This window comes from Ochotona princeps, chromosome 22 (assembly GCF_030435755.1).
Source record: "Ochotona princeps isolate mOchPri1 chromosome 22, mOchPri1.hap1, whole genome shotgun sequence".
In the NCBI taxonomy this organism is placed as follows: domain Eukaryota; kingdom Metazoa; phylum Chordata; class Mammalia; order Lagomorpha; family Ochotonidae; genus Ochotona; species Ochotona princeps.
Window position 1 is genome coordinate 26,522,171 of NC_080853.1, and position 24,610 is coordinate 26,546,780.

General features: G+C 42.5%; 1 protein-coding gene across 4 annotated transcripts in view; it reads left to right on the top strand.

The window, feature by feature from the left end:
* KIF16B (kinesin family member 16B) overlaps window positions 1–24,610 on the top strand; it is a 245,044-nt gene that overhangs the window by 43,179 nt on the left and 177,255 nt on the right. For all 4 annotated transcript variants that reach the window (XM_058679735.1, XM_058679736.1, XM_058679737.1 and 1 more), the window contains exons 9-12: window positions 188–319; window positions 1,383–1,558; window positions 4,123–4,188; window positions 7,255–7,314. In XM_058679735.1, the coding sequence (XP_058535718.1) occupies window positions 188–319; window positions 1,383–1,558; window positions 4,123–4,188; window positions 7,255–7,314 (434 nt within the window). The remainder of the gene's footprint in view (window positions 1–187; window positions 320–1,382; window positions 1,559–4,122; window positions 4,189–7,254; window positions 7,315–24,610) is intronic.

The window sequence follows — 24,610 nt, forward strand, 5'->3', positions numbered from 1 at the left end:
GTGGGTTTGCCTGCATCCCTTGTAGCCCCCGTTCCCTCGTGCTTCTGTTGTAGCATGAAGCAATTGTGTTTAATGTTTTTGTTGCAATCTGAAGCAATTTCCTCAAAATATTTGGAAGTGAAATCACAGAAAACCAAACATTAACAGCCACGCTCTCTTTCCCTGTTTTGCTTTTCCTTCTTAACAGCTGATCTATCTCAGGATGCAGCAAACTCTCTTGTGAAAAAGAAGCAAGTCTTCGTGCCTTACAGGGATTCTGTTTTGACTTGGTTGCTGAAAGATAGCCTTGGAGGAAACTCTAAAACCATCATGATTGCCAGTAAGAGCTTTACAGTGTTTTCCCTGAGCATCCAATGGGTCCTGCAAACTGACTGGAAATGCTTTTGTTTGAAGTGTCTCGTTAGTATATGACACCTTTTGTTATGTGATTTAATAATACAGTACAATATGATTGGCTGCACAGGGCCTCACTGTGTTACAGAATCCTTGATAACCAGTGGGGAGACTCCCAGTTTCTCTTTGCTTGAAGTACAAGATAGAAATTTAATGTCACTCCTATAGGAACAAAAAGCATTATAGCAGCATTGAATACAAAGAACCCAACTTTGTTTTTCTTTGAAAAGCAGTAAACTTAGAATTTAAAATGAAAAAATTAAAAGGAAAACAATATATATGACAGAATGTGAATGATAAAATATTTTTCTGTATTTTAATGAATTCATCAAGTGAAGCATAAAAGAGAAAGAAAAATATGGAAAAGGGAGAGAATTACTGAGGCAAGCTCAAGAATTGTTGCCTGCTTCACTCTGTTTCTCGCCCCCTGTTCCTTTTGCTCTTCCCATTTCCTCCTGCCATGTTCTTTCCAGGCCTGACAATACCTGTAACTCCAGGCAAGAGTTCTAGCTTGGGGTGCATACGTGCATACTGCATGAATAGTGGTGTGGCACGCAAACCTTCAAGGCTGGGGTGGAGTGGGTGAGTGCCACCAAAGCTTGAAGCAGCAAAGAATTGCCTGATCTGATTTAGGTTTTTATAACTGTGACGCTTTGTCATAACTTCTAAAAGAGTTGAATTGTACTTAATTTTGAAATATGTAGTCTTGAAATCTTATCCTTATGTTTTCATCTGAGAAAACTACCTATAGTGAGACATCTCAGGTGGTTGATTGTGGACTTCAGAAGAGCAAAATGACATTTCATTTGGTTTCATGAGCACCCTTTCTTATGAACCTGAGATAATTTTTAATATTCATTACAGTGGCAATGAATATTTAGTCTATCCAATGACCTGGGGTTAATCTGACTTTTAAATTACACACCAACTTTGTGTTAAATGAAACATGGAGTGCTGGATAAATTATTCTTTGAATTCATTCTTCACAGCCATTTCACCTGCTGATGTCAATTACGGAGAAACCCTGAGTACTCTTCGCTATGCAAATAGAGCCAAAAACATCATCAACAAGCCTACCATTAATGAGGATGCCAACGTCAAGCTCATCCGTGAACTGCGAGCTGAAATCGCCAGGCTGAAAATGTTGCTTGCTCAAGGGAATCAGGTTGGCTTCTTCTGAGATTTATGGATGATTTTCTTTTGAGTAATGGCATCTATTTTTGGATCTTAATGAGACAATTATCTCACTCCTACTATTGATTTGAGTAAATAAGTGCTAAGTAAAGCTTAGAATGAGTTAGCTGGTTTCTCCCCTGCATCAGCCTCCTATTGGCCTTTGCATTCATTATGAGCTGTGTGTATAAGATTCTATCCACTCAACCTGAAATGATGAACTATCTAATAGTTATCAATTATGGATGGAAACTTAGCATGCAATAGGATTAGTGGCCTAATATCTATGAGTGGAAAGAAATTGAGATGCTTAGAGAAATAGTTAAAATTCTACTCATGCATTTTACAACTTGAAAATGTATTTTAACCAAAAGACTTGATTGAACACTTTTCTGAATCTCTGTTTCCTGTTGCGCATCACAGAGGTGACCGGGGTGACCCAGTGACATGGGGGCCTTATGCTTGTGGCCCAGCTAAGATCCTGTCAGGGGGCCTTGCTTAATTGTTTGATACGGCCTCACTTCAGGAGCTGTTGGGATTGTAGTGAAGAGGCTTTGCTCTTTTGTGTGTTCACAGTAAACTTCTTTAGAGTGTGCATAGTGTATGTGCAGTTATATTCTGTGGATGAATGGAGCGTGTTAAGTTCCAGAAGGCTTAGATGCGGCTGTGAAGAAAGGCCACCCTTGAAGGAGGATCAAGAATCACTTTTTAAAAGGCTGAAGTTAGACTGGAGGCAGAAATACAATACAGATACAAGTATGTTTCTTCCCATTCTCTTAACCGGAGAATGGATGTCTCAAGTGTGTTACAAAAAGAAATGCTTCTTTTCTTTTTAAACATGCAAGAGGTATCTCCAGAGGAGTGTCTTCTATGTAGGAGTAGAAGACACTTGAAACACTTGACATCCCTTAAATGGTTTGATCTGTGAAATTACTGACAGGGCACAAACCCTCCCTGAATTTATTGTATCCTGAAATACACCTGACAGTTCTTCCCCACAAGATGGCGGACAGCAGGAGTTGTTCATTGTGCTTAAAAATATCCGCATGTATGTTTCGCCTTGAGAAGCAATGCTTCCCATGTGTGGAAAGGGGAGTTATTTAGCCAAGCAAAAACAGAGCCCTTTTTGGGTGTTTTAAGTTCGAATAGAAATTGAAAAATAAATACTAATGAGAAAAACTTTGCAGCCTCTATGGAGGACTAGTTAGTAATAATAATAATAAAAAAATCCCCAACTACATATAGATGCCTTGTTAGTTCCCCTTCTGTATTCTAGTGATACAACCTGGTATCCTGTAGCTGGATGGTCACTATAGGATTGCTGGTAAAGGAAAAGATTAGGGAAAAATGTTAGGTTTTATTGGGGAGTGCTAACATAAGTGACAGAACATATACAGTGAAATACTGTACAGTGGAACCAAAACGATGAAGACTGAAGCAGATTTATTTTTACTGAAAAATTTTCAAAAGATTTGTTTCTTTTTATTGCAAAGTCAGATAAACAGAGTGGAGGAAAGGCAGAGAGGAAGACCTTCCATCCTATGACTCACTCCCCAAGTAGCCGCAATGGTTGGAGCTGAGCCAATCCGAAACCAGGAGCCAGGAGCTTCCTCTGGGTCTCCCACGCAGGCGCAGGGTCCCATGGCCTTGGGCCATCCTCGACTGCTTTCCCAGGCCACAAGCAGGGATCTGGATGGGAAGTAGGGCTGCCAGGATTAGAACCGGTACCCATATGGGATCCTGTTGTGTTCAAGGTGAGGACTTTAGCTGCTAGGCCACTGCGCCAGGCCCTACTGAATTTTCTGGAAGTTGCATTGTTGAGTGAACAAGGCATTTTTCAGTATGTAAACTGAGCTTAAAACCATGCATCCATGCTTGCTTATGACCGAAGTTACTCCAGGTTTTGTGCTCCATTGGAAAAGAGTAATCATTGTGTGGATGGAGTGGGGGCAGTGAGAAAAGGCAGGCAGGGTAGGGAGCACTGTGTCCCCCAGGCCATGGCTGGGGCTGCTGTGTGCTCGCACCCACCTCGCTCGGTTGCCTTCCATCCTGGGTGCTTGTCCCTCCCGTTGCTGAACGGTTTTCATGCTTACCATCCTCATGTCAAGCCTCACGCTCCTCCATGGAGGAGGAAATGCTCAGACCTGCAGTGCCAGTTGTAGTGAATGAGCTTCTGTGTTTTAGTGCTGGTGGACCTCGACAATCTGGGCTTGCTGAGGACATAGACATGCTGCCTTGGACTTGTGTTCTGAACACATGCTCAGTGGGATGGGTTCTTAAGATCTAGCGATTTAGATTGTTTGATTTTGGTAAAAAAAAAAAAAAAAGTCCTCACATTGCTGATTACCGTTGCAAATGTAGGTTTACCAGAATGAATATTCTATGAGTCTCATAAACCCCTGTGATAATTGATGCTGTTTTGGGGGATGTGGGGCATTACTTTTCTAAAGGTTTTTGTGGAAATTTCTGGTGGTTTATTATATTTAGGGAAACAATTTTAGCTCTAGATTGTTGATGTTTGCTAATTACTGATCTCTGTTATGACTTGAATTCTAGATTGCTCTGCTGGACTCCCCCACAGCTCTAAGTATGGAGGAAAAACTTCAGCAGAATGAAGCAAGAGTAAGTGGTGCTTTGAATTGTTGCTTTTCATGGCCATAGCTTTTACCGTTATTATTTTTTTTTTTGTTAAACTACTTGCTTTTTGTTACCCACCACTTGACATCCGTTTTCTTCATTACATTTAACCTCCTTATTCCCCTTTCTGTGCTGGTTTTTTAAAAGAAATACAACACTTGAGGTTTGTGTGTGTGTAGAAGGTATACTCTACAAGTACATAGAAAAGTGGAATTAAGACGAGTTTATTTGGTGTCCAATTTTTTTTTGCAATTAGTGCCTAGTTTTTAATTTTTTTCACAGTACACATTTCCAAACAACTTCTCAAAGGTTTCTCGTAGTGAGTTAGCAGATGGGATTTGGCTGGCCCATGATGTTCACTGTGATTGAATTCACAGGCAGGCTGTCTTGACAAAGCAGTGAGGCTGCTGGGGCCATCAGAGCATCCAGGAGTTCATGTTGAGTGGGGCCAAGTTCAACATTTGTGAAACAGCTGTGATTGCCCAAGCTTAACAGCCACCGCAGCTTAGCTGTATTTCTGGGGAGATATCCAGCGCCTGGGGGGGGCGGCCTCTGGGTATTCTAGATGGACGCTGAATTTCTCTGAAGCTGGATATGAGTTGAGGCAGGGACAGGTGGCAGGGAATGGCTCTGAGCTATGATGGACCGAGGTCAGTGGGTACATTGGTGCTGTGCGAAAACCATGTCACTGCTGACCTGGTTCTATACTGGTGTTTCATATTTTAAAAAAGAAAGCAAAATAGTTTCTGGAGTGGATTTTGTTCATGGTGCTGAACAGTTAAAAGATTGAAAAAGAAAATTGGATTCTGTTGGTAAAAGCTCTTTCAAGAATACACAATATGCAGGATATAAATTGGATTGTAGTTATGGAGCTGTTGATGCTTCTCTAGATAATTAGTCTGATTAATATACTGATCAAAGCATTAGGAAAAACATTAGTTTCTTAATCTCCATTTTTATCATGAAATTTTGTATTTTAGTGCTTCAAATTCTAATTTTGAGTGCTGTGAAATGTCTGGATATGGTTTTAAATTGTTTCTTTTAATAGTTTTCATGAATACCTACCAAGTTAATAGAAACTAATAAACATTTTAATTTGAATGCATTGTACATGCTGGGGCAGAAATGGCTGCTGATCTTGTTCATCACATTTTCTATGTTTCCTTCTGTTTTTTCACTGAATTTTTGAAATTGTTGGTATCCACTTGGTCATAAATATTACCTGATCATATTGTCTCACGTTTGTATTCTTCGTTAATGCTTTAAATGAATGTGACTCAAATACAATGGTATAATAAATTTGAGGCACATTTATGTATCTATAGACATGCTTTGGATTTATAAGTGAATATAAAATCCGAGATGTGGCTCTAATAAATAGAAGTAAATCCAAGGCATGCATATTTAATCTTTGGGCAATGTGATGGGATTTCACAAGGACTGATTGGCTCCCAGGTCTTCAGGGAGAACATATCTCTTGGTATACTGCACAGTTGTTCACTGTTGAATGTTTTGTGTTCTCAGATAAATTGCTAATCATGACTGCTTAGTACAAGTGGGGACATTCAGTATGCCAGAGTTTACTCTTCTGTAGGAAAGGAAGACAAAAGAATGTTTTTGTTCTAAAAGCTTTTTGAAAACCGAAATACAGATAGCCATGGGACTATTACTGCCGTTATTTAAGTCTTTGAGGTTGGAGTTTCAGAAACATCAGGACAATCTTAAAACACCATAAAAGAAAGGCTCTTTTAGTCCAATTTCTCTTGTTTTTTTCACCAAGAGGATGGTGGATTTGACACTAATAACAGTAAAAGAAGACATTTTTAAAAATAGTGTTGACTTAGAACCCTCGCTCTTTCTTGCCTGAAGCCAATTGGCAGTGAACTGAAGGCTCTGAGGGGCTGACTGTGGGCAGGGAGGCATGGTTGGCTTTCCTAGGGGATGACCCTTCGCTCCAGCGCCTCCACTGAGGTCATTAGCTGCCTCCTTTCATCAAGGGTGCTGGCACCAGAGCCCGTTCCCTTCATTATACTTCATGCCAGTGGCTTCCTCTTAGCATAGGAGTGCAAGCAAATGTGCCCTGGGCATTCTTTTTTGGCCTTGCTAAAGTGTGTGACTTACTGATGGGAAGAAGAGTGGTATAAGTGGAAGAGGACAGCTATGGGTGGTGCTGAGGGAGGTGAGGCTGTAGCTGGAGTGATAACACTGCAAGGAAGAGACTGTGAAAGGATGCATGCTCTCCTCACTCAGGTTACCATCCTTTCAGCCCTAGGTATTTTCCTTTCCATAGGATGTAATTTTCATTTCTATTTTTTTCCAGGCTCTCAATTCAGGTATCACTTTTTGCTCTTCAAGGGCTTTTTTGTCTAGGATCATAATTTTAAGGAGCTAGAAGAATATTTCTGTTACCTTTGAGAAGTAATTTCCAATGGTATTGAGTTCAACAATTGGAGATGTTTTCTTCTGTAAGTTATGGGTGATTGGAAGAAGCTGATTCTTATCAAAACATTTTTGCTCTTACTGAAAGAGTCAATTAAAGTTCTGCCCTTTTAAAAAAAGAATGAGATTTATGAACCCTACTAATTAGCTGCAAAAACAGACTCTCTCCTAAAAGAAAACTGGAGCATCTAAGCTGATTTCATCACCACATCTAATTAGAAAGGAAAGTAAATCACTGTTTCTTACTACCTGAAGCTAGTCAGGAAAATCTGACCCATTTAATAGGCTATTGTCATTTTGAACTTGTGATTTTGGTTAGTAATCCAAGAAGGCAGCTTTATTTCAAATGTCTCCATGAAAAGACTGTTGTGATTCTAGGCAACTTTAACAAATTTCTGTTTTTTGTTTTGTTTTGTTTTCACCATAATACCATTTGTAAGAGAAAATGGATTTTTCAGGGGTACAGATTGGAATCCACTTAAAAAATTAGAGTGCATTTTTTCATAATCTTTAAGAACTAGAACTTTGCTAGAAGTACATCTTATTTATTTATCTGTTTATTTTTTTATTTTTATGAAGCAATCACAGATGTGCTTTTTTTTTTTTTTGTAGGTTCAAGAGTTGACCAAGGAATGGACAAACAAATGGAACGAAACTCAAAATATTTTGAAAGTAAGGCCTTTCTGAAAGATGTCTGAGTCTTTGTATGCTTGCTTAAAAGGTGGGCGAGTGTGTGTGTGTCTTAAGGCAAGACCAGTGGCGTGGATTGGTGAGTCGTGTGGGTGGGGATTCTGGTTTGTTTCTGCAAAAGTGGGAAGGGAGGTTAGTGGGTATTACAGCTGAGTGTTGTGACACGCATGGGATGTGCTAACATTGGAGACATGTGCTTTCCTTCATTGAGGTTTCTCTATTTGGGCTTGGCACATCTTTCAACGCTGTTTCAAATTCAGGGCATTCACTTTGTCTTTCTGCTTTTTTTTTAAGTCAATAAAAAAGAAAGGATACATTTGATGGAAAAATTGCATACTTGCATGGATGGGCTGGCTAAGTTTTAGCAATCACTAAACTGGTAGTCTCCTATTGCATTTTTCCCCCTTGCATCTCAGGGCTAGGCTGTGAAGACCTGTCCATCAAACCTCCCAAGAAACGATGTCAGGAATTGCCTCTGGTTCTCATAACCAGTGCTTCAACATACATGTCTCTTACTTTGGTAGCAAACTCCTATCTATGGATCAGCCGTAGCAGGTGGAATTTCAGACTTGAATTGTGTGCTTTGCTGATGTCTGTTTTATGAATGAAAGAAGACAGTTCAGAGGCAGCTGCGTTTGAGGTTGGTCTTTAAGGTCTGTTGAAATAAAATTTTCCCCAAAGAATTAAAATCTCCCTCTAATGTGGGTGAGCAGATAAATGAGTTTTTTTTTTTTAAAAGACTTGATTTATTGTAATTGGAAAGTCACATTTACAGAGAGAAGGAGATACAAAAAGATCTTCTATCTGCTGGTTCACTCTCAAGTACCTGCAATGGCCGAGCTGAGCTGTTCCAAATCCAGCACCAGGAGACTCCTCTGGGTCTCCCGCATGGGTGTAGGGTCTCAAGACTTTGGGCCATCCTCTACTGCTTTCCCAGGCCACAAGCAGGGAGCTGGAAGGGAAGCGGAGCAGCTGGGATACAAAGCCATGCCCATATGAGATCCCGGTGCATGCAAGGCCAGAACTTTAGCCACTAGGCTACTGTGTCAGGCCCAGATATGTGAAGTTTAGCCATATGTCTTGGTGGGACTTTAACTTGATCCCTGTCATACAAAAATGGCACATACAATCATTGTTTCAACAGAAGTTCCTTTTGGAGGCCTAGATTAGTCATGGAGTCATGCATCTGTCAGCTCTCTCAGGGGCCTGGCTCAGAGTGGTGTTATGTAACATTCTCCTTGTACCCTTTAGGCAGCTTGGCCTGCTCTGTGCTGAGGTTCTAGCTGGAGGCCGGGAGGAGGGGATGTGGTGTTACTGGACGTGGTCCTGCTAGCTGCCGAAGACACTGTACAAACACTGCCTCCTCCTTCAGGCTTTCCTCTCTCTCCTGCTAACTAGTAGGATAATGCATTACCTTGAGGTATCGCACCCTGGCAACATTTCCATTGTTGAGGGATTTTGGTACAAAAAGCTTCACTTGCTGTTTAGAACATCCAGTGTGGGATAAGTGCCATGAGAGGTATGGATATCTTTGTGTTTGATCTACATCTGCTCTCAGAGCCCCTGAAGTTGCTGGCCCTTCCGTGCTACTTGGCTCAGGACTGCTACAGTGAGTACACATGGCGCCTGTTAGTATAGGAGCAATGCAGCAGTAAACACGAAGAGTTGTCTCCTATTCTGCTGTGCTCTCTCTGAAAATGTTCACAATGCTGACACCCCCAAGCTTGTCCTTGTGTTTTCTCTCATAGAGCGATTCTGAACCCTGAAGTCAAAAAATCCTCCTCCATTCCTAATCCCATGTCTTTCAGTAAACCTGATTAATTCTTATCTTCAACTAGGAAATACGTGAGACGTGCTAAGCGTTCATGGTTATGAAAAAGACAAGCATGATTTCTCATTGTTCCCATCTCTCATCCCTGCCAGCCCATTTTATATCTCCTCACTCTTTGTGCTTTTGATCTACCGTTGTTCCCTGCTCATGTTTGATGTTTTAAGGGCTGTCTTCATCTACTAGAAGACGATGCCTGTAGGCTCAGGTGAAGAAGAGGGCTTATTCCAGTGCTTGCTTGGAAAACGTTCTTAGGAAATTGCCCATTATCTAATGTGTGTGCATTGGCATGGTGTGTGATCCTTTCCTGTATTGATATTGTCTGTTCTCTCAGTCAGGAAATTGTTCCAGTAATGCTGCTTAGAACCTACCCAACATAGCTGCCACGATGCTACTTTCTTGTCCAGTTTTCTGTTAGGAGACATGAGACCAGTGCATCAGCTACATGATAGGAGGCAATTTTAAGAAGCCAGGGGCAGATCCCTTTGGGCAGGGATAAGGAGTCGACATTTGGTGTATGGTACAAAGATCCCTTAAAGTCAGAACAACACTCAAAAGGCTCTGAAGTCTCCCTGGACATCACCAGCCCCGGCTCTTGGATACCAAGAAGCAAGGAGTAACCTTGTTCCCTCTGTCTGTGTTTAACCTTTGGCTTTCCTGGCCCCAGATGAGAGGTCCACAGGCCTGCTGAATGAGCCTGGGTTTGGGGAGAGCAAAGGATGGAGGGATAGCTGGGGTTCTGCTCTGACAAAAGACCCTGGCACAGAAGCAGCCTGGAGTTAGAGCCTGCAGCCTAAGGCCTTGAGCTGCATTTCCCTTTGTGACTCACTGGGTTGGGACACTCTTCTGTAGCTATCATGGCCCTGCATCTCAGTTTGGAAATCACTGTAGCTGGCAACCTCTCCTTCGTGTCCAAAGTCACAGGGTAAGAGATGATGAAGGGGGCCATGGCTGTAGACCACTCACTCAGGTGATGTGATGCAGTGATGGCATTGTCAGTAGAGACTTACTGGAGACAGTTATGATGAACTTGTCCATTTATTGATAACCAAGCATAGGCTTTTTATAGGAAGGGTCCAGGGGAACAAGCCTCAGGGTAGTAACGATATTGATATTGGATATAAGCATCTATTACATATTAAAAGCCATTCAGTACAGCTGTCACATACTTTGCCAGGTGGCACTGTGTAGCCCACCACCACTTATGTAACTCACCTGCATCCTGGAATTGTTTATTACAAGACTATCACAAGTTTACCACCAGATGGATATGCGCTGGGGTAGGCAGGGGGAGGAGGCAGCCAAGCTACTGGAAAGTACCCAAATTATCAGAAGAGGTTGAGGGGAAGGGAAATATCTGGAGGGCCTTGGCCTTCTTGCCAACTGCATGGGTCTGCAAGGGTCTCAAGGTGCCATTGAAACAGGAGAAGGATCTCAAGGCTTTCGCCAAAACCAAGGAGGATCTCGAGTCTCTAGACATGCACCAAAGCCTTGTTCCCACTGCCCCTCGCATACGCTAAGAAAGCCAAGAACCATCCTGGCACTCACTTGCCCACACTGAAGGTCCTGAGTTCCTTTGAAAGTGGACAGGGGCTCTGTAATCTCAGTCTACACTCTGTTGCCCTTTGCTCTGCAGTAATCATTTTCCAGAGTCCATCCTCTCTTGCTTGGTCTCTAGGGGTTCCTGCTCTGTCACAGTTCTGTGGTATGGCGCTGTGTGACCACACCGCACTGATGCCTGGTGCCTTGCTGGTTCCCACCTGCACTGGGCGTTGGATTTCTTGGTGTCCCATTGATCTTTGCTAGAGTCTCCTGGACACTATAGAAGCTTCTGCCTTTCTGTGCCTCTAACAGGGTCCCCGTTGAAGCCCTCTCTGAAGGTCACCCCTTCCCTTCCCACTCCCCAGTTAGGATGGTTTTGTTTTCCCTGGTGCTTATGTAGATTGCCTTTACTTGGGTCACAGTGTCTGTCAGTATCTTAGGGGATCCTGCCTTCTTCTCTCCGCCATTGCATATGATGTACTCAGAACAGTAGGAACAGGATCTGGTCCAGCCCATCTTTCTCATTCTGTTAATTGACTGCTAGAGTTCTTCATGTCACACGCAAGTGTGTTGTTGAAACTTACAGGGAAACAAAAAAAGACCTTTGTATGAATATACTAAAGCTGCCAGAACAGGACACTATAGAGTGGATGGTTTAAACTGCAGAAATGTCCTTGCACTGGTGGTCCAAGATCAAGGTCTTGGCAAGTTGGTTTCTCGTTGGCTTGCAGGGAGACTTGCCTACTCTCTGGGTCCTCACTGGGCCTTTTCTCTGTGTGTCTGCATTCCTGGTTTTTTCTGTGTCCCCATCGCCTCTTCTGACAAAGATGCAACAGTCAGATTGGATCCTGGCCACCCTAATGGCCTCATTCTAATCACTGCAGTTAATTAATTTGAACCTGAGTACAGGTCATACACTCAACATAAGAATTTTGGCAGGGTTAGGCACAGTTCAGCCTAACACAACCTTGAACCATATAGATTTCATGACCTCGAGGGAAAGGTGACGTGTAGGGTTGTGCAGGCAGCACCTGTGTGTGTTTGTAAGGCTTGTGCATAGCTACTTTTTGTGACTTGTGGCAGGAGGATGGCTGAGTCCCTTTGGCTAAGAGTCCTGCCCTTCACTTGGATGCTTTAGCTTCCCTGCAGTTTCAAGTGCGCGAATGTTGGGGAGGATAGAGCACTCCCGGACCAGCAACATTTGCACTACCCAGGAGCTGGTTTGAAATGGGGGCTCTTCACCTCCCTGGCAGGCCTCCTGAGTCAGTCCATAGCAGATGTTCCCACAGCTGCAGGTGTGGGTGTGCTGACTCAGAGGAGAGCAGGAACAAACTTAGGCGATTTGTCTTTAGATCTGCTCCTTCCCTTCTGTGCTGCTGTTGTCAGTGGGGGCCTGGGGTGCCCTTGTCAGGAGACAGAAGAGAGAAGCCAGACCTGTCATGGAGGTGCGTCCAGATATCTCCAGGTACAGGTGCTTCTCCTCTGTGGTCCCTGCTTCTGCTGGTCAGGACTCACACAGCCTGGCTGCAATTCTCCCTGGTGACGTGGCTCTGGCCTCCACAGATGCCCGTTCCTCTTTATCCCTTTTGTCTGCTGGGGTGGAGTGGGAAAACTGATTTCTTGCTGTTGAGTTTGTGGGTGGCCTCATTGTCACCAGTGGCATCTCAGTTCTTGGAGCCAAGCAACCGATTATCTGTATTAAAGTACCTTAGATTCCAATACTGAAGTAGTTTTTGGTTGTGTGATGAGCCCTTGTCTGATAGTCAGTTGTATGCCCACTCTCCTGCCTGCACTACCAGCTCCTCAGGACCTGGTATGGGGTCTGTCCTCCTAGCACAGTGCGATTTTCATCCTGGGTGAAGTTTGTGATATGCTACTGTAACTTTCCCGGGATTTGAGTTGATATTGGGACAGAGCAGCTTCCATCAAGTCTTGGATTTGGGGTAGGGGGTAGTTTCGATGATTTCTCCTTTGCATAGCTGAAACATGTGATGCTTGGAGTACCTTAAAGGGTGGTCCCTTGCACTCCTCTGCAGCCCTTTGGCTTTCCTAAGTCCTGTGTGTTTTATTGGTGGTGAGTGTGTTCAAGCGATTTTGTAAGAATCACTCCCCCCACCAGTTCTTTTTCACTCCTCCCACCTCTCCCTTCCACCCCTGACCTCGGTGGTTATGCCCATTTGTGGTTTATCTGCCTTGTACACATTTTGGTTTCTCTGTTCCAGCATTTATAAATGATTGCAGAAAAATGCTCAAGGTTTGTTATCTGACTTCCAAATAACTCCTTGAGCTCTGAGCTTCGGAATAAATCACACGCAGTTGGACTGCAGCATCAGGCTGGCTCCCGTCTTGACAGATGGTGCGGCAGAAGGGAGGACCGCCTCTGGGAGCGCCTGGCCAGAGCAGAGCTGCAAAGTGGTGCGGCCAGCTCCGAGCTCAGGCTCAGATCAGATCCCACAGCACTGGCTTGCCCTCTTGTTTTTCAACAAATAGGGGCTCATCCTTATCGGAAACGTGTTGTTACATTACTCCAGTATCTGCCTGGATTTTGTGTTTTCACTGCCCTGCACAACAGGGCTTCCAACTGTGGCGTGGCCCTGGGTGAGCAGGAAGAAAGCAGGCTGGTCAGGTCAGTCTCTGTTACACAGGAGGCTTTCCCAGAAGGACTGAACCTCAGTCAGGCGTGGGTTGAATGCAAGTTGGTTGTTTAGATTTTGTGTGGAATTAACAAGTTGAACATATCTGCAGTGCCCCAAACTGGAAAAAAATGTTGAGCGTCGATGTGATACCACAGGAGAAAAATTTTACACCTCACTTCATGTGACAGGTCACAGACAAAATGCTGGTATACTAGCAATATTTTTAAAAGTAACCGTTAGTTCTATGTGTATGAGTTATATATAAAATATAAATGAATTTTGTGTGTGTGTATTTCTGTTTTCTTTAAGATTTACTTCCTTATTTGAAAAGCGGAGCAGCAGATAGAAGGAGAGACAGCGAAATCTGATATGGGATATTAGATGCCTGGATATGGGCAGTGTAATGCAGTGTGCCACAATGAGGGCCCTAAATTTTGTGTTTAGATTGGAGTCTCATCCCTAAGATTTTATCCTGTTAATGCCAATACCCAAAGGCCTGAAAAATCCTGAAACCTGAAGCATGCGGGTTTCAAATATTCTGAATAAGAAATTCTCAATCTGTGTGTGTTGGTGGGGGAATCTTCAGAAAGTTCATGGAAATTTTATGGGTTTTTTTTTCAGCATTTTATTTCAGGATAATCTTAAATTTACAAGACAATAATTGTAAGGTAGTATTACAAAGGGTTTCCATTTACCCTTGCCCAATTTGCATTGTGTCTTAATTCCATTTCTCCTTGAACTCTTTATGTAGAATATTCGAGATCTTAGAAAACAATTTGTGCTTATTGAGCTGAGCTTGGAGACTGGAGCATGTTTGAACTCATGTGGTGATGGGATTCCAGGGCAAGTGTCTTAGCTGGAGATGTGCCAATGCCTTGCTTTGCTTCCTTTGCTGATGAGAAGAGGTGGGGAAACAAGCCCATGGCAGGGACCCATGGGGCATTTGATGGGAGGGGATTTTTCACACTTTCAGGAAGTTCTGAGTCACCAGAATTCTACTAAAATGAAATTGGATTCCTTTCCTGGCTTAAAGTTTTCCGAGTTTAAATTTCATGGTGAGGCGTGCTGTCAACCAACTTATTTCTGTTTTATGATAGAGTCAGTCAGCTGAACTTTTTGTCTCTGGAAGATATGGCAGCTCACTCATAAAGGATTTTTTTTCCCCTGGCTATGTGCAGTTTTTCATTTTGTTGAGAAGACAGGTGTTATAATCAGAAGCAACCCTATTAATTAGGCTGTTGGCAGGATAGATTTGGGGAAGACGGTTCCCGTGGGCCTCTGGACCCTGCCATCCAAGGCACTGCATCCTCTGGTCTCTGGGTAAAACCTAGAAACGAAGCAGGGGGAGACAGCATGTTGTTTGTTTGAATGACTGCATAAGAAGCTACCCTAATATCTAGTGACTTAAACATGTTGGTATGGTCACCCATGGCTTTGGGACCCGGGCTGGCTCAGTGGATTTCTGCTGCTCTGCCTTGTGCCTTGTGCTCCAAGATGACGTCAGTCCCAGGCTGGTGGTTGGCTGTGTCAGCTGGGAACAATCTGTATGTGGATCTCCTGTTCCCCATCGTGTTAGATCTTTAAATAGTGGATTTAGTGTCCCAACAGCACCAGGCAGTAAGGTAAATATCCAGGCATTTCCAAGCTTTCACTTGCATCTCATTGGTTAATGTCCTAATGGCTACAACTAGTCATATGACACCAAAAACAAGAGGTAGGTTCAGAAGGTTATGCAGAGGCACTGGAAAGCAATGTTTTTGCCATTTTTGCGGAAAAAAAAAAATCCACAATAAGCAATGTCTATTTCTAGTCTCCTTGCCTCATTACCTTCCCCACCTGCCCCTATGGCTTGCAACTCTGTGTGACTGAGCGTGTTCCTTATCTATGGAAGAATACAAAGGAACTTCATAAATTCATGGAGAAAGCAGATGAAAGTTACGTTTATGTCAGTGCAAAAACTTCTAAAATCCTCAGGCAGCTCATGGAAAATGTGCATTCTAAAACAACCTGCACACTGAGTTTAAAGAAATTTTGTACCAAAATAAACTTAACTATTAATTCCATTTTCTACCAGTTCTTTGAAGTGTCCTTGTCTTGAAAGGAGGGGCAATTTTGGAAATGAGTGGGGGTGGTTTGAAGTAAAGATGACTTGAGAAGTATTATGACAAGTCATTTTTCTCCCTGCTTTAATCTGAAGACTGGCATGGATAACTTTATGTCCATCTGCATAAGTCACCGTACAGACCCCATTAGCAGAGCTCTGTGTCTTTCTTAGGGCATACAAACGAACTCATTGGCTCTCCCTTGATCTTAAAACGAGTAAAAAGATGTTGCTGCACTTTATCTAGCGTGCACTTGTTAATTTGTCAGCCTCTCGTTAAAGTTAGATTCTGGCTGTTAATTTCCATCAAACTGTGTGTTCTTCTGCTCTCATAACTTTTCATTTTTTCTTAAGAAAAAAGGCAAAGTAATAAAGTTCATTGTTCCCTGAACTGGGATTTGATAATGAATCGGGAAGATGGCTGTCAGTGCTCCAGCACTTGGCAGGGTCAGAGGCCCAGCCGAACTATTCACAGCATTGCCAGCCTCACCGTTGTAAATGATGCCAAGCCTAACATCTTTCTCATGGCAGTTCTCATCTTGCAGGAAGTGCCTGTGAATAAAGCTATTTCAAGTATATGGCGGTTCATACTTTTAAATAACATTTCTGGAGCAAAAGGCCCAGAAATAAGTCAAATGCACCTTGTTCACTGTTAGTATCTCACAGTAAATTATTTGGAACACATATGGGATTTTCCTTCTCATTTCTGCAGTGAGGCATGCATGCTGATGGGTTCTTGCGGCGTATTTATTGCCACAGTCAGGGAGAAAATATTACCTGGTCATATTCAGGTGGGCTTTATGTACACCTGTACTCATTGGGTGCTAAATTGTAGGGACGTGGTTTAGTTGACCAAAAAAGCTTAAATATCAGCCATTTCATGTGACAGAAGAGTTTATTGTTTGTCACCCAGAAATGTATCTAATTCACCTTGGGTGATTTCTAAGAGTTGTGAGTTTGGAGGAAAGTTGGTGCTGTTGAGTAACAGTGAGCCTGGGCGTGAGGAGAGATGGGCAGCCTCTCTGGACTGGTGATCTTGTCTGTGCGTTATTCTAGGTCCATCATCTACTTTGATTCTGGCCACCTTGACCTTCACCTTTCTGTCTCGCAGACCATTTGTGAGATGTAGATGGTAACACTGCCTAACCACTTACATGGTAAGAAATGAGTGCAGACAATGTGTTGAGAATGCCACCTGGCACATGGTCTGTATTGTATGCATTACAGTTATGGGATCCATTTGTTCTTACTACTTTTGTTTTCCCTGACCATAGCCTCTCTGATGTCAAAGTGGATGGCTAATGATGCCTGTGTTCTCATTTGGGCAGGGGGCAGAAGGGGGCTTATTAACATGGGCATTTCTTAATGAAGATGAAGCCAGTTAGAAGGCATATAGCATGTATGCCTGCAGAATGCCTGTGGGAGAACAGCAGGCCCAGCTGTATCTCTCTCCTCCACAGGAGCTAGGTTTGATTCCAAGTTTCCGAGTCTCCAGTGTAATCCTGAGTATTGCCCAGACTGGAGAATTTTTGGACCAACCTTGAGTGCAAGGAGATATTATGCTGGCTGGGACCTGACTTATCTAAACCAGTCATAAGAGAATGGTTTGTCTCAAGTATTTTGAGATTATTCAGGGTCCGCCTTTGGAGCTGGGCTGGGTGCAGCCCATTCATCCTAGCTGCTGTGCACTGGGAAGGGAGGAACAGGTGTGTCTCAATGTCTGTGTATTTCCACAACAAACACAAAATCTGGTCACCAACTGCAGTGTGCAACCTACTCAGGGCAAATGAAAGATGCAGATGCCTGGGAGCATTCTTGTATTCCTTAATGGAAAATGCTTTCAAACATTTCCCTTATGACCCAAAAGTCCCGAATGCAGCTGGTGGATTGTGTAACTGGACCTGTTCCATATCTGAGCCATGGTGTGAGCATTCCCTAACAGAGACAACTCTTTTCTAGTGTGAGAATGAAGAGGTGTCACACAATGAATTCCTCAAGATTGATTACATGGTATAAAAATGAGCTCTGCACGTGGGTGTGTTCTCTTTTCCAGCCTTTCATGTGTAGTTTTGAATTTGGCTTGCTTGATTTCCAATTGACCTCTTGTGCTTGTCGTTTCCTAACCCAGCCTCCCTAGCAACAGTTACTGTGAGGGGCTGCTTGGCCTTGCTCCCCATCAGCATCACAACAGGAGGTTTTAAGAGATTGCTTTTCCTAAGCACCCTGGTTGATTTTACCTTTGCATTATTTAAGGATGACAGCAAATTCTCTGAACTGGCAGCAGAGCTCCAAGTCTGTTAGCACAAGTGATGGTTTCAAGAAGTATGTATCTGTAAGCCAAGATAATTAGCAAGTGGGCATCAAGTGAAAAAAAAATATGGAGCTAGGTTGCATGTGGATATTTATTACCAGGATTTTCTGACACTTGGCGAGGGAGATAACTGTAGATATAGTAAATCTAGTACTTTATAGCATCAGCTTTGCCTTCTAAAAGCAGCCTTCTTAAGCAAGTTGTGTATACATGAGAGGAGTCTGTTCCCACTCCTGTTGATTTCTCTTTGAAAGAATCTAACAAAACAGACATTACTGAAGATGGCCGTTTTCTTCGAGGCCCAACAGACTACCTATGAATGCATTATATTTAAGCCGTTCTTGTCCTTGCCATTAAAGTAAAATGATACTGTACTGGCAGTTTTAGCATATCTGACTGAAACCAAGCAATAGAATTTGCTTTAAGTCGCTCAGCCTGGTTTCTCATTCACACCATACCTATCACTTATTCTCTATGTCATTACAAGTTGGCTTTCCTAATGGCAGAAGCTTCCAGTCAGAGCTACTCTGGGGACTTTTACAAAACATACCATGCAGGCACATGGAAGCAGAATTGTTAGGAGTGGTGCCTCTAGAACCCCAGTTTTAAAACAAGTACCCTCTGGGCTTCACACACATTGGAAACCATTACCCTAAAGCATGGGGAAGATCATCCTTTTAAATGCATCTAGATGAATTTATTGACTCAGCATAGGCTTGTGGATAAAATGACTCATGTAGCTTCTTGCAGTATTTTGCAGCCTCCAAATTGTATAGTCATTTAAGTATTTGAAAATAGTAGGTGACACCTTGGGAGAAGGAAATTTCAACTGAATGGTCCTTTAGTGTTAGGACAGTGTGTGCTAAAATGGAGGTTTAACATATACAGCATGTGAATACGTAAGTGTGGTACTTGAGTGGTTACATCTGTGTACACTGATCCAGGTCTCACTTGGATCCAGATGGAGGGCATTTCTGGATTCCCAGAGGATCCCCATTATCCCTTTCTAGTGCTTTCCCATATGTCCCCCTTACCCAAACATAACTGCTCTTACCTGTTCCCTGGGCTTTGTTCAGATGGACTCAGGCAGCATACTCTGTCTTAGTGTCTGACTTCTTCCACACAGCATGCTGTCTCTAGGATACCTCCACGCTATGTTTAGGCCGCCTTTGTTCTGTGCTGTTCTGAGACTGCAGATAGCACGTTCTTTTTAGCAGTGTTCTGCAGCCCGTTTTCTTGGGTGAATGTAGTCATAGGGCATCCTGCTGTGGCTGCCATGCAGGTTAGGGCTTGGCCCCACCTTGCATTTCTCTTGCATGTCTGCCCAAACTTTGTGATCTGATCCAGACATGCTCTGTCCCTGGCAGCTGTCTCAGTGTGGACTGGGCCAGGGAAGCAAGGCAAAGCCCAGGCCATTCACAAATAGGAGACATTTGTCTTCAGTCTATGTTGTTTCCTCATGGGATTTTTTTTTTCTGTTTTTGTTTGAACTGTACCAACTGGGTGATTAATGAGTTTTTTCTACATTTATTATTATTGTTATTATTTTATGATACAGTTCCATAAGCTCCGGGATTTCCCTAATTCCCTCCCCAAATCTTCTACTATCCTCCCCCACAATTTTCTCTATATTGTTACAACAATATAGTTCTTCATAAACAATCATAAGTCCATCATTGCAGGCATGGACAATGGCAGAGAGCCAGCATCCTATTGTCAAGATATAGTTAACAGTTTCATTGGGAGTCCATCTTTGATCTTGAAGTAGAGATTCATACTGCATTGCATCCTCATATCTGGATATGATAGTCTCGATTACACAGTTATTATACATCCCCTTAAAGGAAAAGCCACAAAACAAAATCAACAACAGGAAGAAAAGAAATTAAAAACGCCATGAAGTCAAATGACATGCTACTGAATGGCTAATGTGTCTCTGAAGAAATGAAAAAGAACATCCCGGTAAAATAACAAAAGACTAAATCAATTAACAACCCATTGCTAAAATGACAGGACCAAATTACCATCCATTCATATTAACCCAGAATATAAATGGATTAAACTCATTAATCAAATGTCATAGATAAGTGGACTGGAATAAAAAAATAAACCCCACCTATTTTTTGCCTACAGGAGACATATATCACCAACAAAGATCAGTGGAAACTATATCTCATGGATTTTGATTTTTTTTTTTTTAGTTTCATCTCTTCAAAACATTTTCTTATTAAATTCTTCACTGACCCATAGATCATATGGCAGTATCATTTTCTTCAAGAAGACTCTTGATTTTCAAATCTATGATGTTTGATTGGTGGGTTTAGGGCATTTACATTCAGGGTTGATATGAGTAGATGGTTATTTGGTCCTATCATTGCAGCAATGGATTGTTCATTGTTTGATTTAGTTTTCTTTTGCTGCCTTATTGGAATATTCTTCACATTTGCCTTCAGTTTTGGTGGGAATGATTACTTTCCTCTGTCAGTAGAAACTCTATCTTTTGTAGGGCAGGTCTGGAAGAGGTATATTCACTGAGCCTTTATTTAGTGTGGAAGAATTTTAACTTTCAAAGACAAAGGAGAGCTTTGCTGGGTGTGTTATTCTGACATTTTTTTTTTCCCTTTTAGAATCTGGACTATGTAATTCTAATTTCTGCTGATCTTTAGAATGGCAACTAAAGGTTTTCAGTGAGTTCATTATATCCTTCATGGATTTTTTTTTTTTTTTGGTAAATCCTCTTTTTAGCTAAATATTTGATTTGTGTGCTAGAAAGTTGTGGTGTCTGGTTTTCCTTGCTGGGCTATTTGATTCAGAAGGTAAAAGCAAGCTTTGGGTGTTTTTGATCACTCTCAGACTGCCTTCCCCCCAATAATTATGAAAATTCTGATAGACTTGTTGTAGATAATTCTGTGTCAGACCTTGTCCTAGTCAATACCTTCTGATTGTAGTGAAATGCAAGCTACCAATGTAGTGTTAAGTATTCTAATAGCCACATCAGAAAAAAGCTAAAAGAAATAATGAAAACTAATTTTAATAGCATGGAGGTATGGCAGAAAGTTCAGAGAGAATGCCTAGTGGGAAAAAAAAAAAAACTGGGAGTCATACATTTTTGGTACAGAAATAAGCTTATCTTTTAACTCCATTTCTCTACAGATTTTTGAAGTACCGTCATATATTTTATTTAACCTATTATGTGAAAAGTGTTACATTTTGACATATTTTTTCACTGTGAAAATGTTATTATTGTATACTCTTTTTGGTAACATGTCAACTTTTATATTTACAGTATACCTCAATTTAGTTGCCAAATTTATGTCAGAGGCAATTGATCTAACACTTGGACTTTATAGAATTTATATGTGGAAACTAGATTTCCCATATTAAGCATGCTACCAGTGTTTTTAGAAGTCCTCGTCTAGCCCATTTTCAGTTTGAAATTTAAGGTAATAAATGAAGAGTTTACTTCCCCCATGGCATAAAGCCACATTTCAGGTGCACACAGCTCCTGTTTGGTTGTCTGTGTTTTATCTGAGTATTCCATCTCGAAGCAATGTGGAGGAGGTAGTCTTGCTTTTCCGTTGTGCAGCTGTGGTAGCTGAAGCCCAGAAGGCACATAGGTAAGGGAGGCAGGGCAGAGGTGAGCACCTGAGTCTGTCTTGAGGTCTGGGCTCCTGGTCCCCAGACTGCTGCCTGGTTCTTACTGTGGATTTTTTGTTTGTTTGTTTGTTGCCTTCTCAATTCTTTTTTTTCCCCACACAAAGGTGCATTGATTTTTTTGAGGGGGGTTTTGGATTGTTTTGTCCTTTCTTTGGGGTGCTTTTTTATCTTCCAAAGCTTGATAGAAAACAGCAGTGTTAAAATATGATCCTTTGCTTGCAGTGAATTTGGTCTTCTGTCTGTGTCTTAGAAGCCAAAGTAGACGTTGGTCACTGCTTAGGCCCCATCTGCTCTGTTATCCCTGCAAATGTCAAGGCGAGATTTGCCTTCTGTGAAGTCATGGCTTGGATTTGCCTTGTGTTTCGTAAAGCTCACCTTTTCATCACCACTCAGATTTTTGATTTCCACCAAGATCTCCTCTGCCTCAGATCATTTCTCAGCTGTTCCTTAAGCAGAGGGTTTTGGTTAATTCCCTCTGTGTCATGTTTTTCTAGTATGCTATTAGCATTTGTTCTTGTATGAATGATCTTTTGGGGAATCTGATTTTTTTAAAGTGTATCTAACCGGGTGTGTGTTTTTGCCTGTCTTTGTATGGAATATTAGCTTCCTGTGAGACTCTGTTCATGCAGTTACTCTCTTGCCCTTTAATGCAATGCTGCCTGGTGATGTGTGAGATCTGAAATGTGCTCTTTGGTGAGGACAAATGGCCTCAGCGAGTTGGTGAGTGAAATACTGAGGCACAGTGATGTCCCACCTGTGTTTTATCTGCAGTGGGCTGTGTTCCCAGAGTCCTTCTGAGCCATGGGTGTCATCTCCCTTCAGATGAAAGCTCCTCCAAGAGCCCCATGAATACAGTGTGTGTTGTGTTGGCTTCTCAGTGCTTATGTCACTTCAAAAAAAAAAAAAAAAAAAAAAGACAAGAGCCCTGTCTTTATTTGAGTTCTCATGCATTCAGAATGATTTCATAATTTCATCTTTCTTTTTTTCAGATTTACACCCCCCCCTCTTTTTTTAATTAGTAAGGCAGATATTTTGCTGACTGAGAGGGAAAGAGAGAGGGTGAGATCTTCTGTTGGCTAGCTTACTCCCCAAAAGGCCACAACAGGCAGAACTGAGCCAATCTAAAGATGGGAGTGAGGAGCCAGGAGACTCTTCTGGGTCTCCCATGGACTTGAGCCATCCTCTGCTGCTTTCCCAGTTCATAAGCAGGGAGCTGGATTGGAAGTGGAGCAACTGAGACACAAACCAGTGCCCATATGGGATGCCAGCACTTGCAGGTGGAGGATTAGTGTGCTATACCACTGAGCTGCCCCTTAATTCTGCCCTTTGAAATATTTTGATTGATTTACAATTGTTTATTAGCTGAAGTGACCTGATTTTACACTGATCTAACAAATGATGTGACTTTGACAAAGTCATGTGTGTTGTCTTTTTGTCTCAGGTTTTAGAATCCTAATGGGACATGGGAGGGCTAGTCTCAGGAAGGAGAGGACTCAGAAGGCTGGTAGCCTTGCCTTGGACATAGGGACCCTGCCTCATTTCCAGATCTTCAGCAATGCTCAGTGAGGCCTTCCTGTATGTTTCCGGGCTTAGACCATTCTTCCATCTTGAATGTGCTCATGAAAATTTGCTTTACTCCTAGCATTTGTGCGTTTTATGTATACAGAAAACTAGGCAAAACATGAGTGTAGCGCCTGATAGATTTTCAAGAACTAAACACACCCGTACATCTAGCAGCAGGTGAAGAAACAAAACATTACCATCCCTGCCCCCCAATTGTCCTTGCTGTGTCTCCCTGTAGCACCCATCTTCCCATCTGGGTGTTTGTTTCCCCTGACTTCTCAAAGTGAGCTAGGTTTACCCTGCCTGAGCCATTTACTTATAGGGCACACAGGAGGTGATTCTTGTGGCCAGGCGTTATTTGTTTAGTATTCTATTGGTGAGCTCCACTCCTGTGTTGGTGCATAGTTGTGGAGTTCTATGTAATGTGACTACGTGAAAATGTATTCTTTTATTCTGGTTTGGAGATGTTGCTTGCTTAGCTGCTGAAAATAGTGCTTCTGGGCCCAGCACAGTAGTCTAGTAGCTAAGGTCCTCATCTTACTAACACTGGGATCCCATATGGGCGCCGGTTTGTGTCCCGGCAGCCCTGCTTCCCACCTAGCTCCCTGCTTGTGTCCTGGGAAAGCAATCAATGATGGCCCAAAGCCTTGTGACCCTGCATCTGTATGGGTAAGAGGCTCTGGCTTCAGATCGGCTCAGCTCTGACTGTAGTGGCCGCTTGGTGAATGAAGCAGCACATGGAAGACCTTCCTCTCTGTCTCTCCTCCAACTTCCTTTCCTCTTGCTTTACTACAGTTGTGCATAAGCCTCCCATCTGGTCACCTTGAACTCTCACCCACCCAGACACCACAGCTCATGACACGCATTCAGCAGAACCTTCTAGAACACTCAGAGCAGTCTGGGGTGGCAATAGAGCCACCCCAGGGTGCGGAGTCCCTTGGGTTCAACTCACCCCTTTCCTCCCTGTGTTGTGTTTGACTAGTCTTTCTGCTGATAAGCATCTCTACCTTTTAGCTGTTTCCTTTTCTCCAGGTCAAAGTTCTTTCTTACAAAGTGAGAGAGTAATAGCCATAATTGTAGTAGAAAATGTCCAGCATAATTTAAAGTGCTTGGAGAGCTCCTTCCTCATCTCAGAAAGCCATTTTGTCAAACATTCCTTGTAACTGAAACAAAGAGCTTACCTTACTCTGTCAGCAAATCCTCAATTATCTAGAATATTCGTGAATATCCTGGTTCAGCAACAAAGCCCACTTAAATGACATGATTTCTGAAGAGCCCTTTTAAAAGGCTTTAGATAGTGCTTACTGGTTTGGGAAATGCTGGGTTATAGTGGATGTGATTTAATGTGTCTTCAATTCGGGTCAGTCAGCGTTGAACATTTTCTTCTTCTTCTTCTTCCTTTTTTTTAAAAATATCGTTTACATAGTTGAGAGGGATGCATACCCCACATGGGCCTCCCATTGCGGTGGGGAAGGTTAAGGTATGGAGGAAAGTGGGTGGGACAAATATTTCAATTTTTTTTCCCACTGTGTCTGCAGTGGGGGAAGGGAAGGGAACCACTTCTGCTGTCCAACTGCATCAGCACCCTGGAATGGGGAATGATCATTTGGAAATGTCTTAGAGACCCTGGTGTGGGAAAG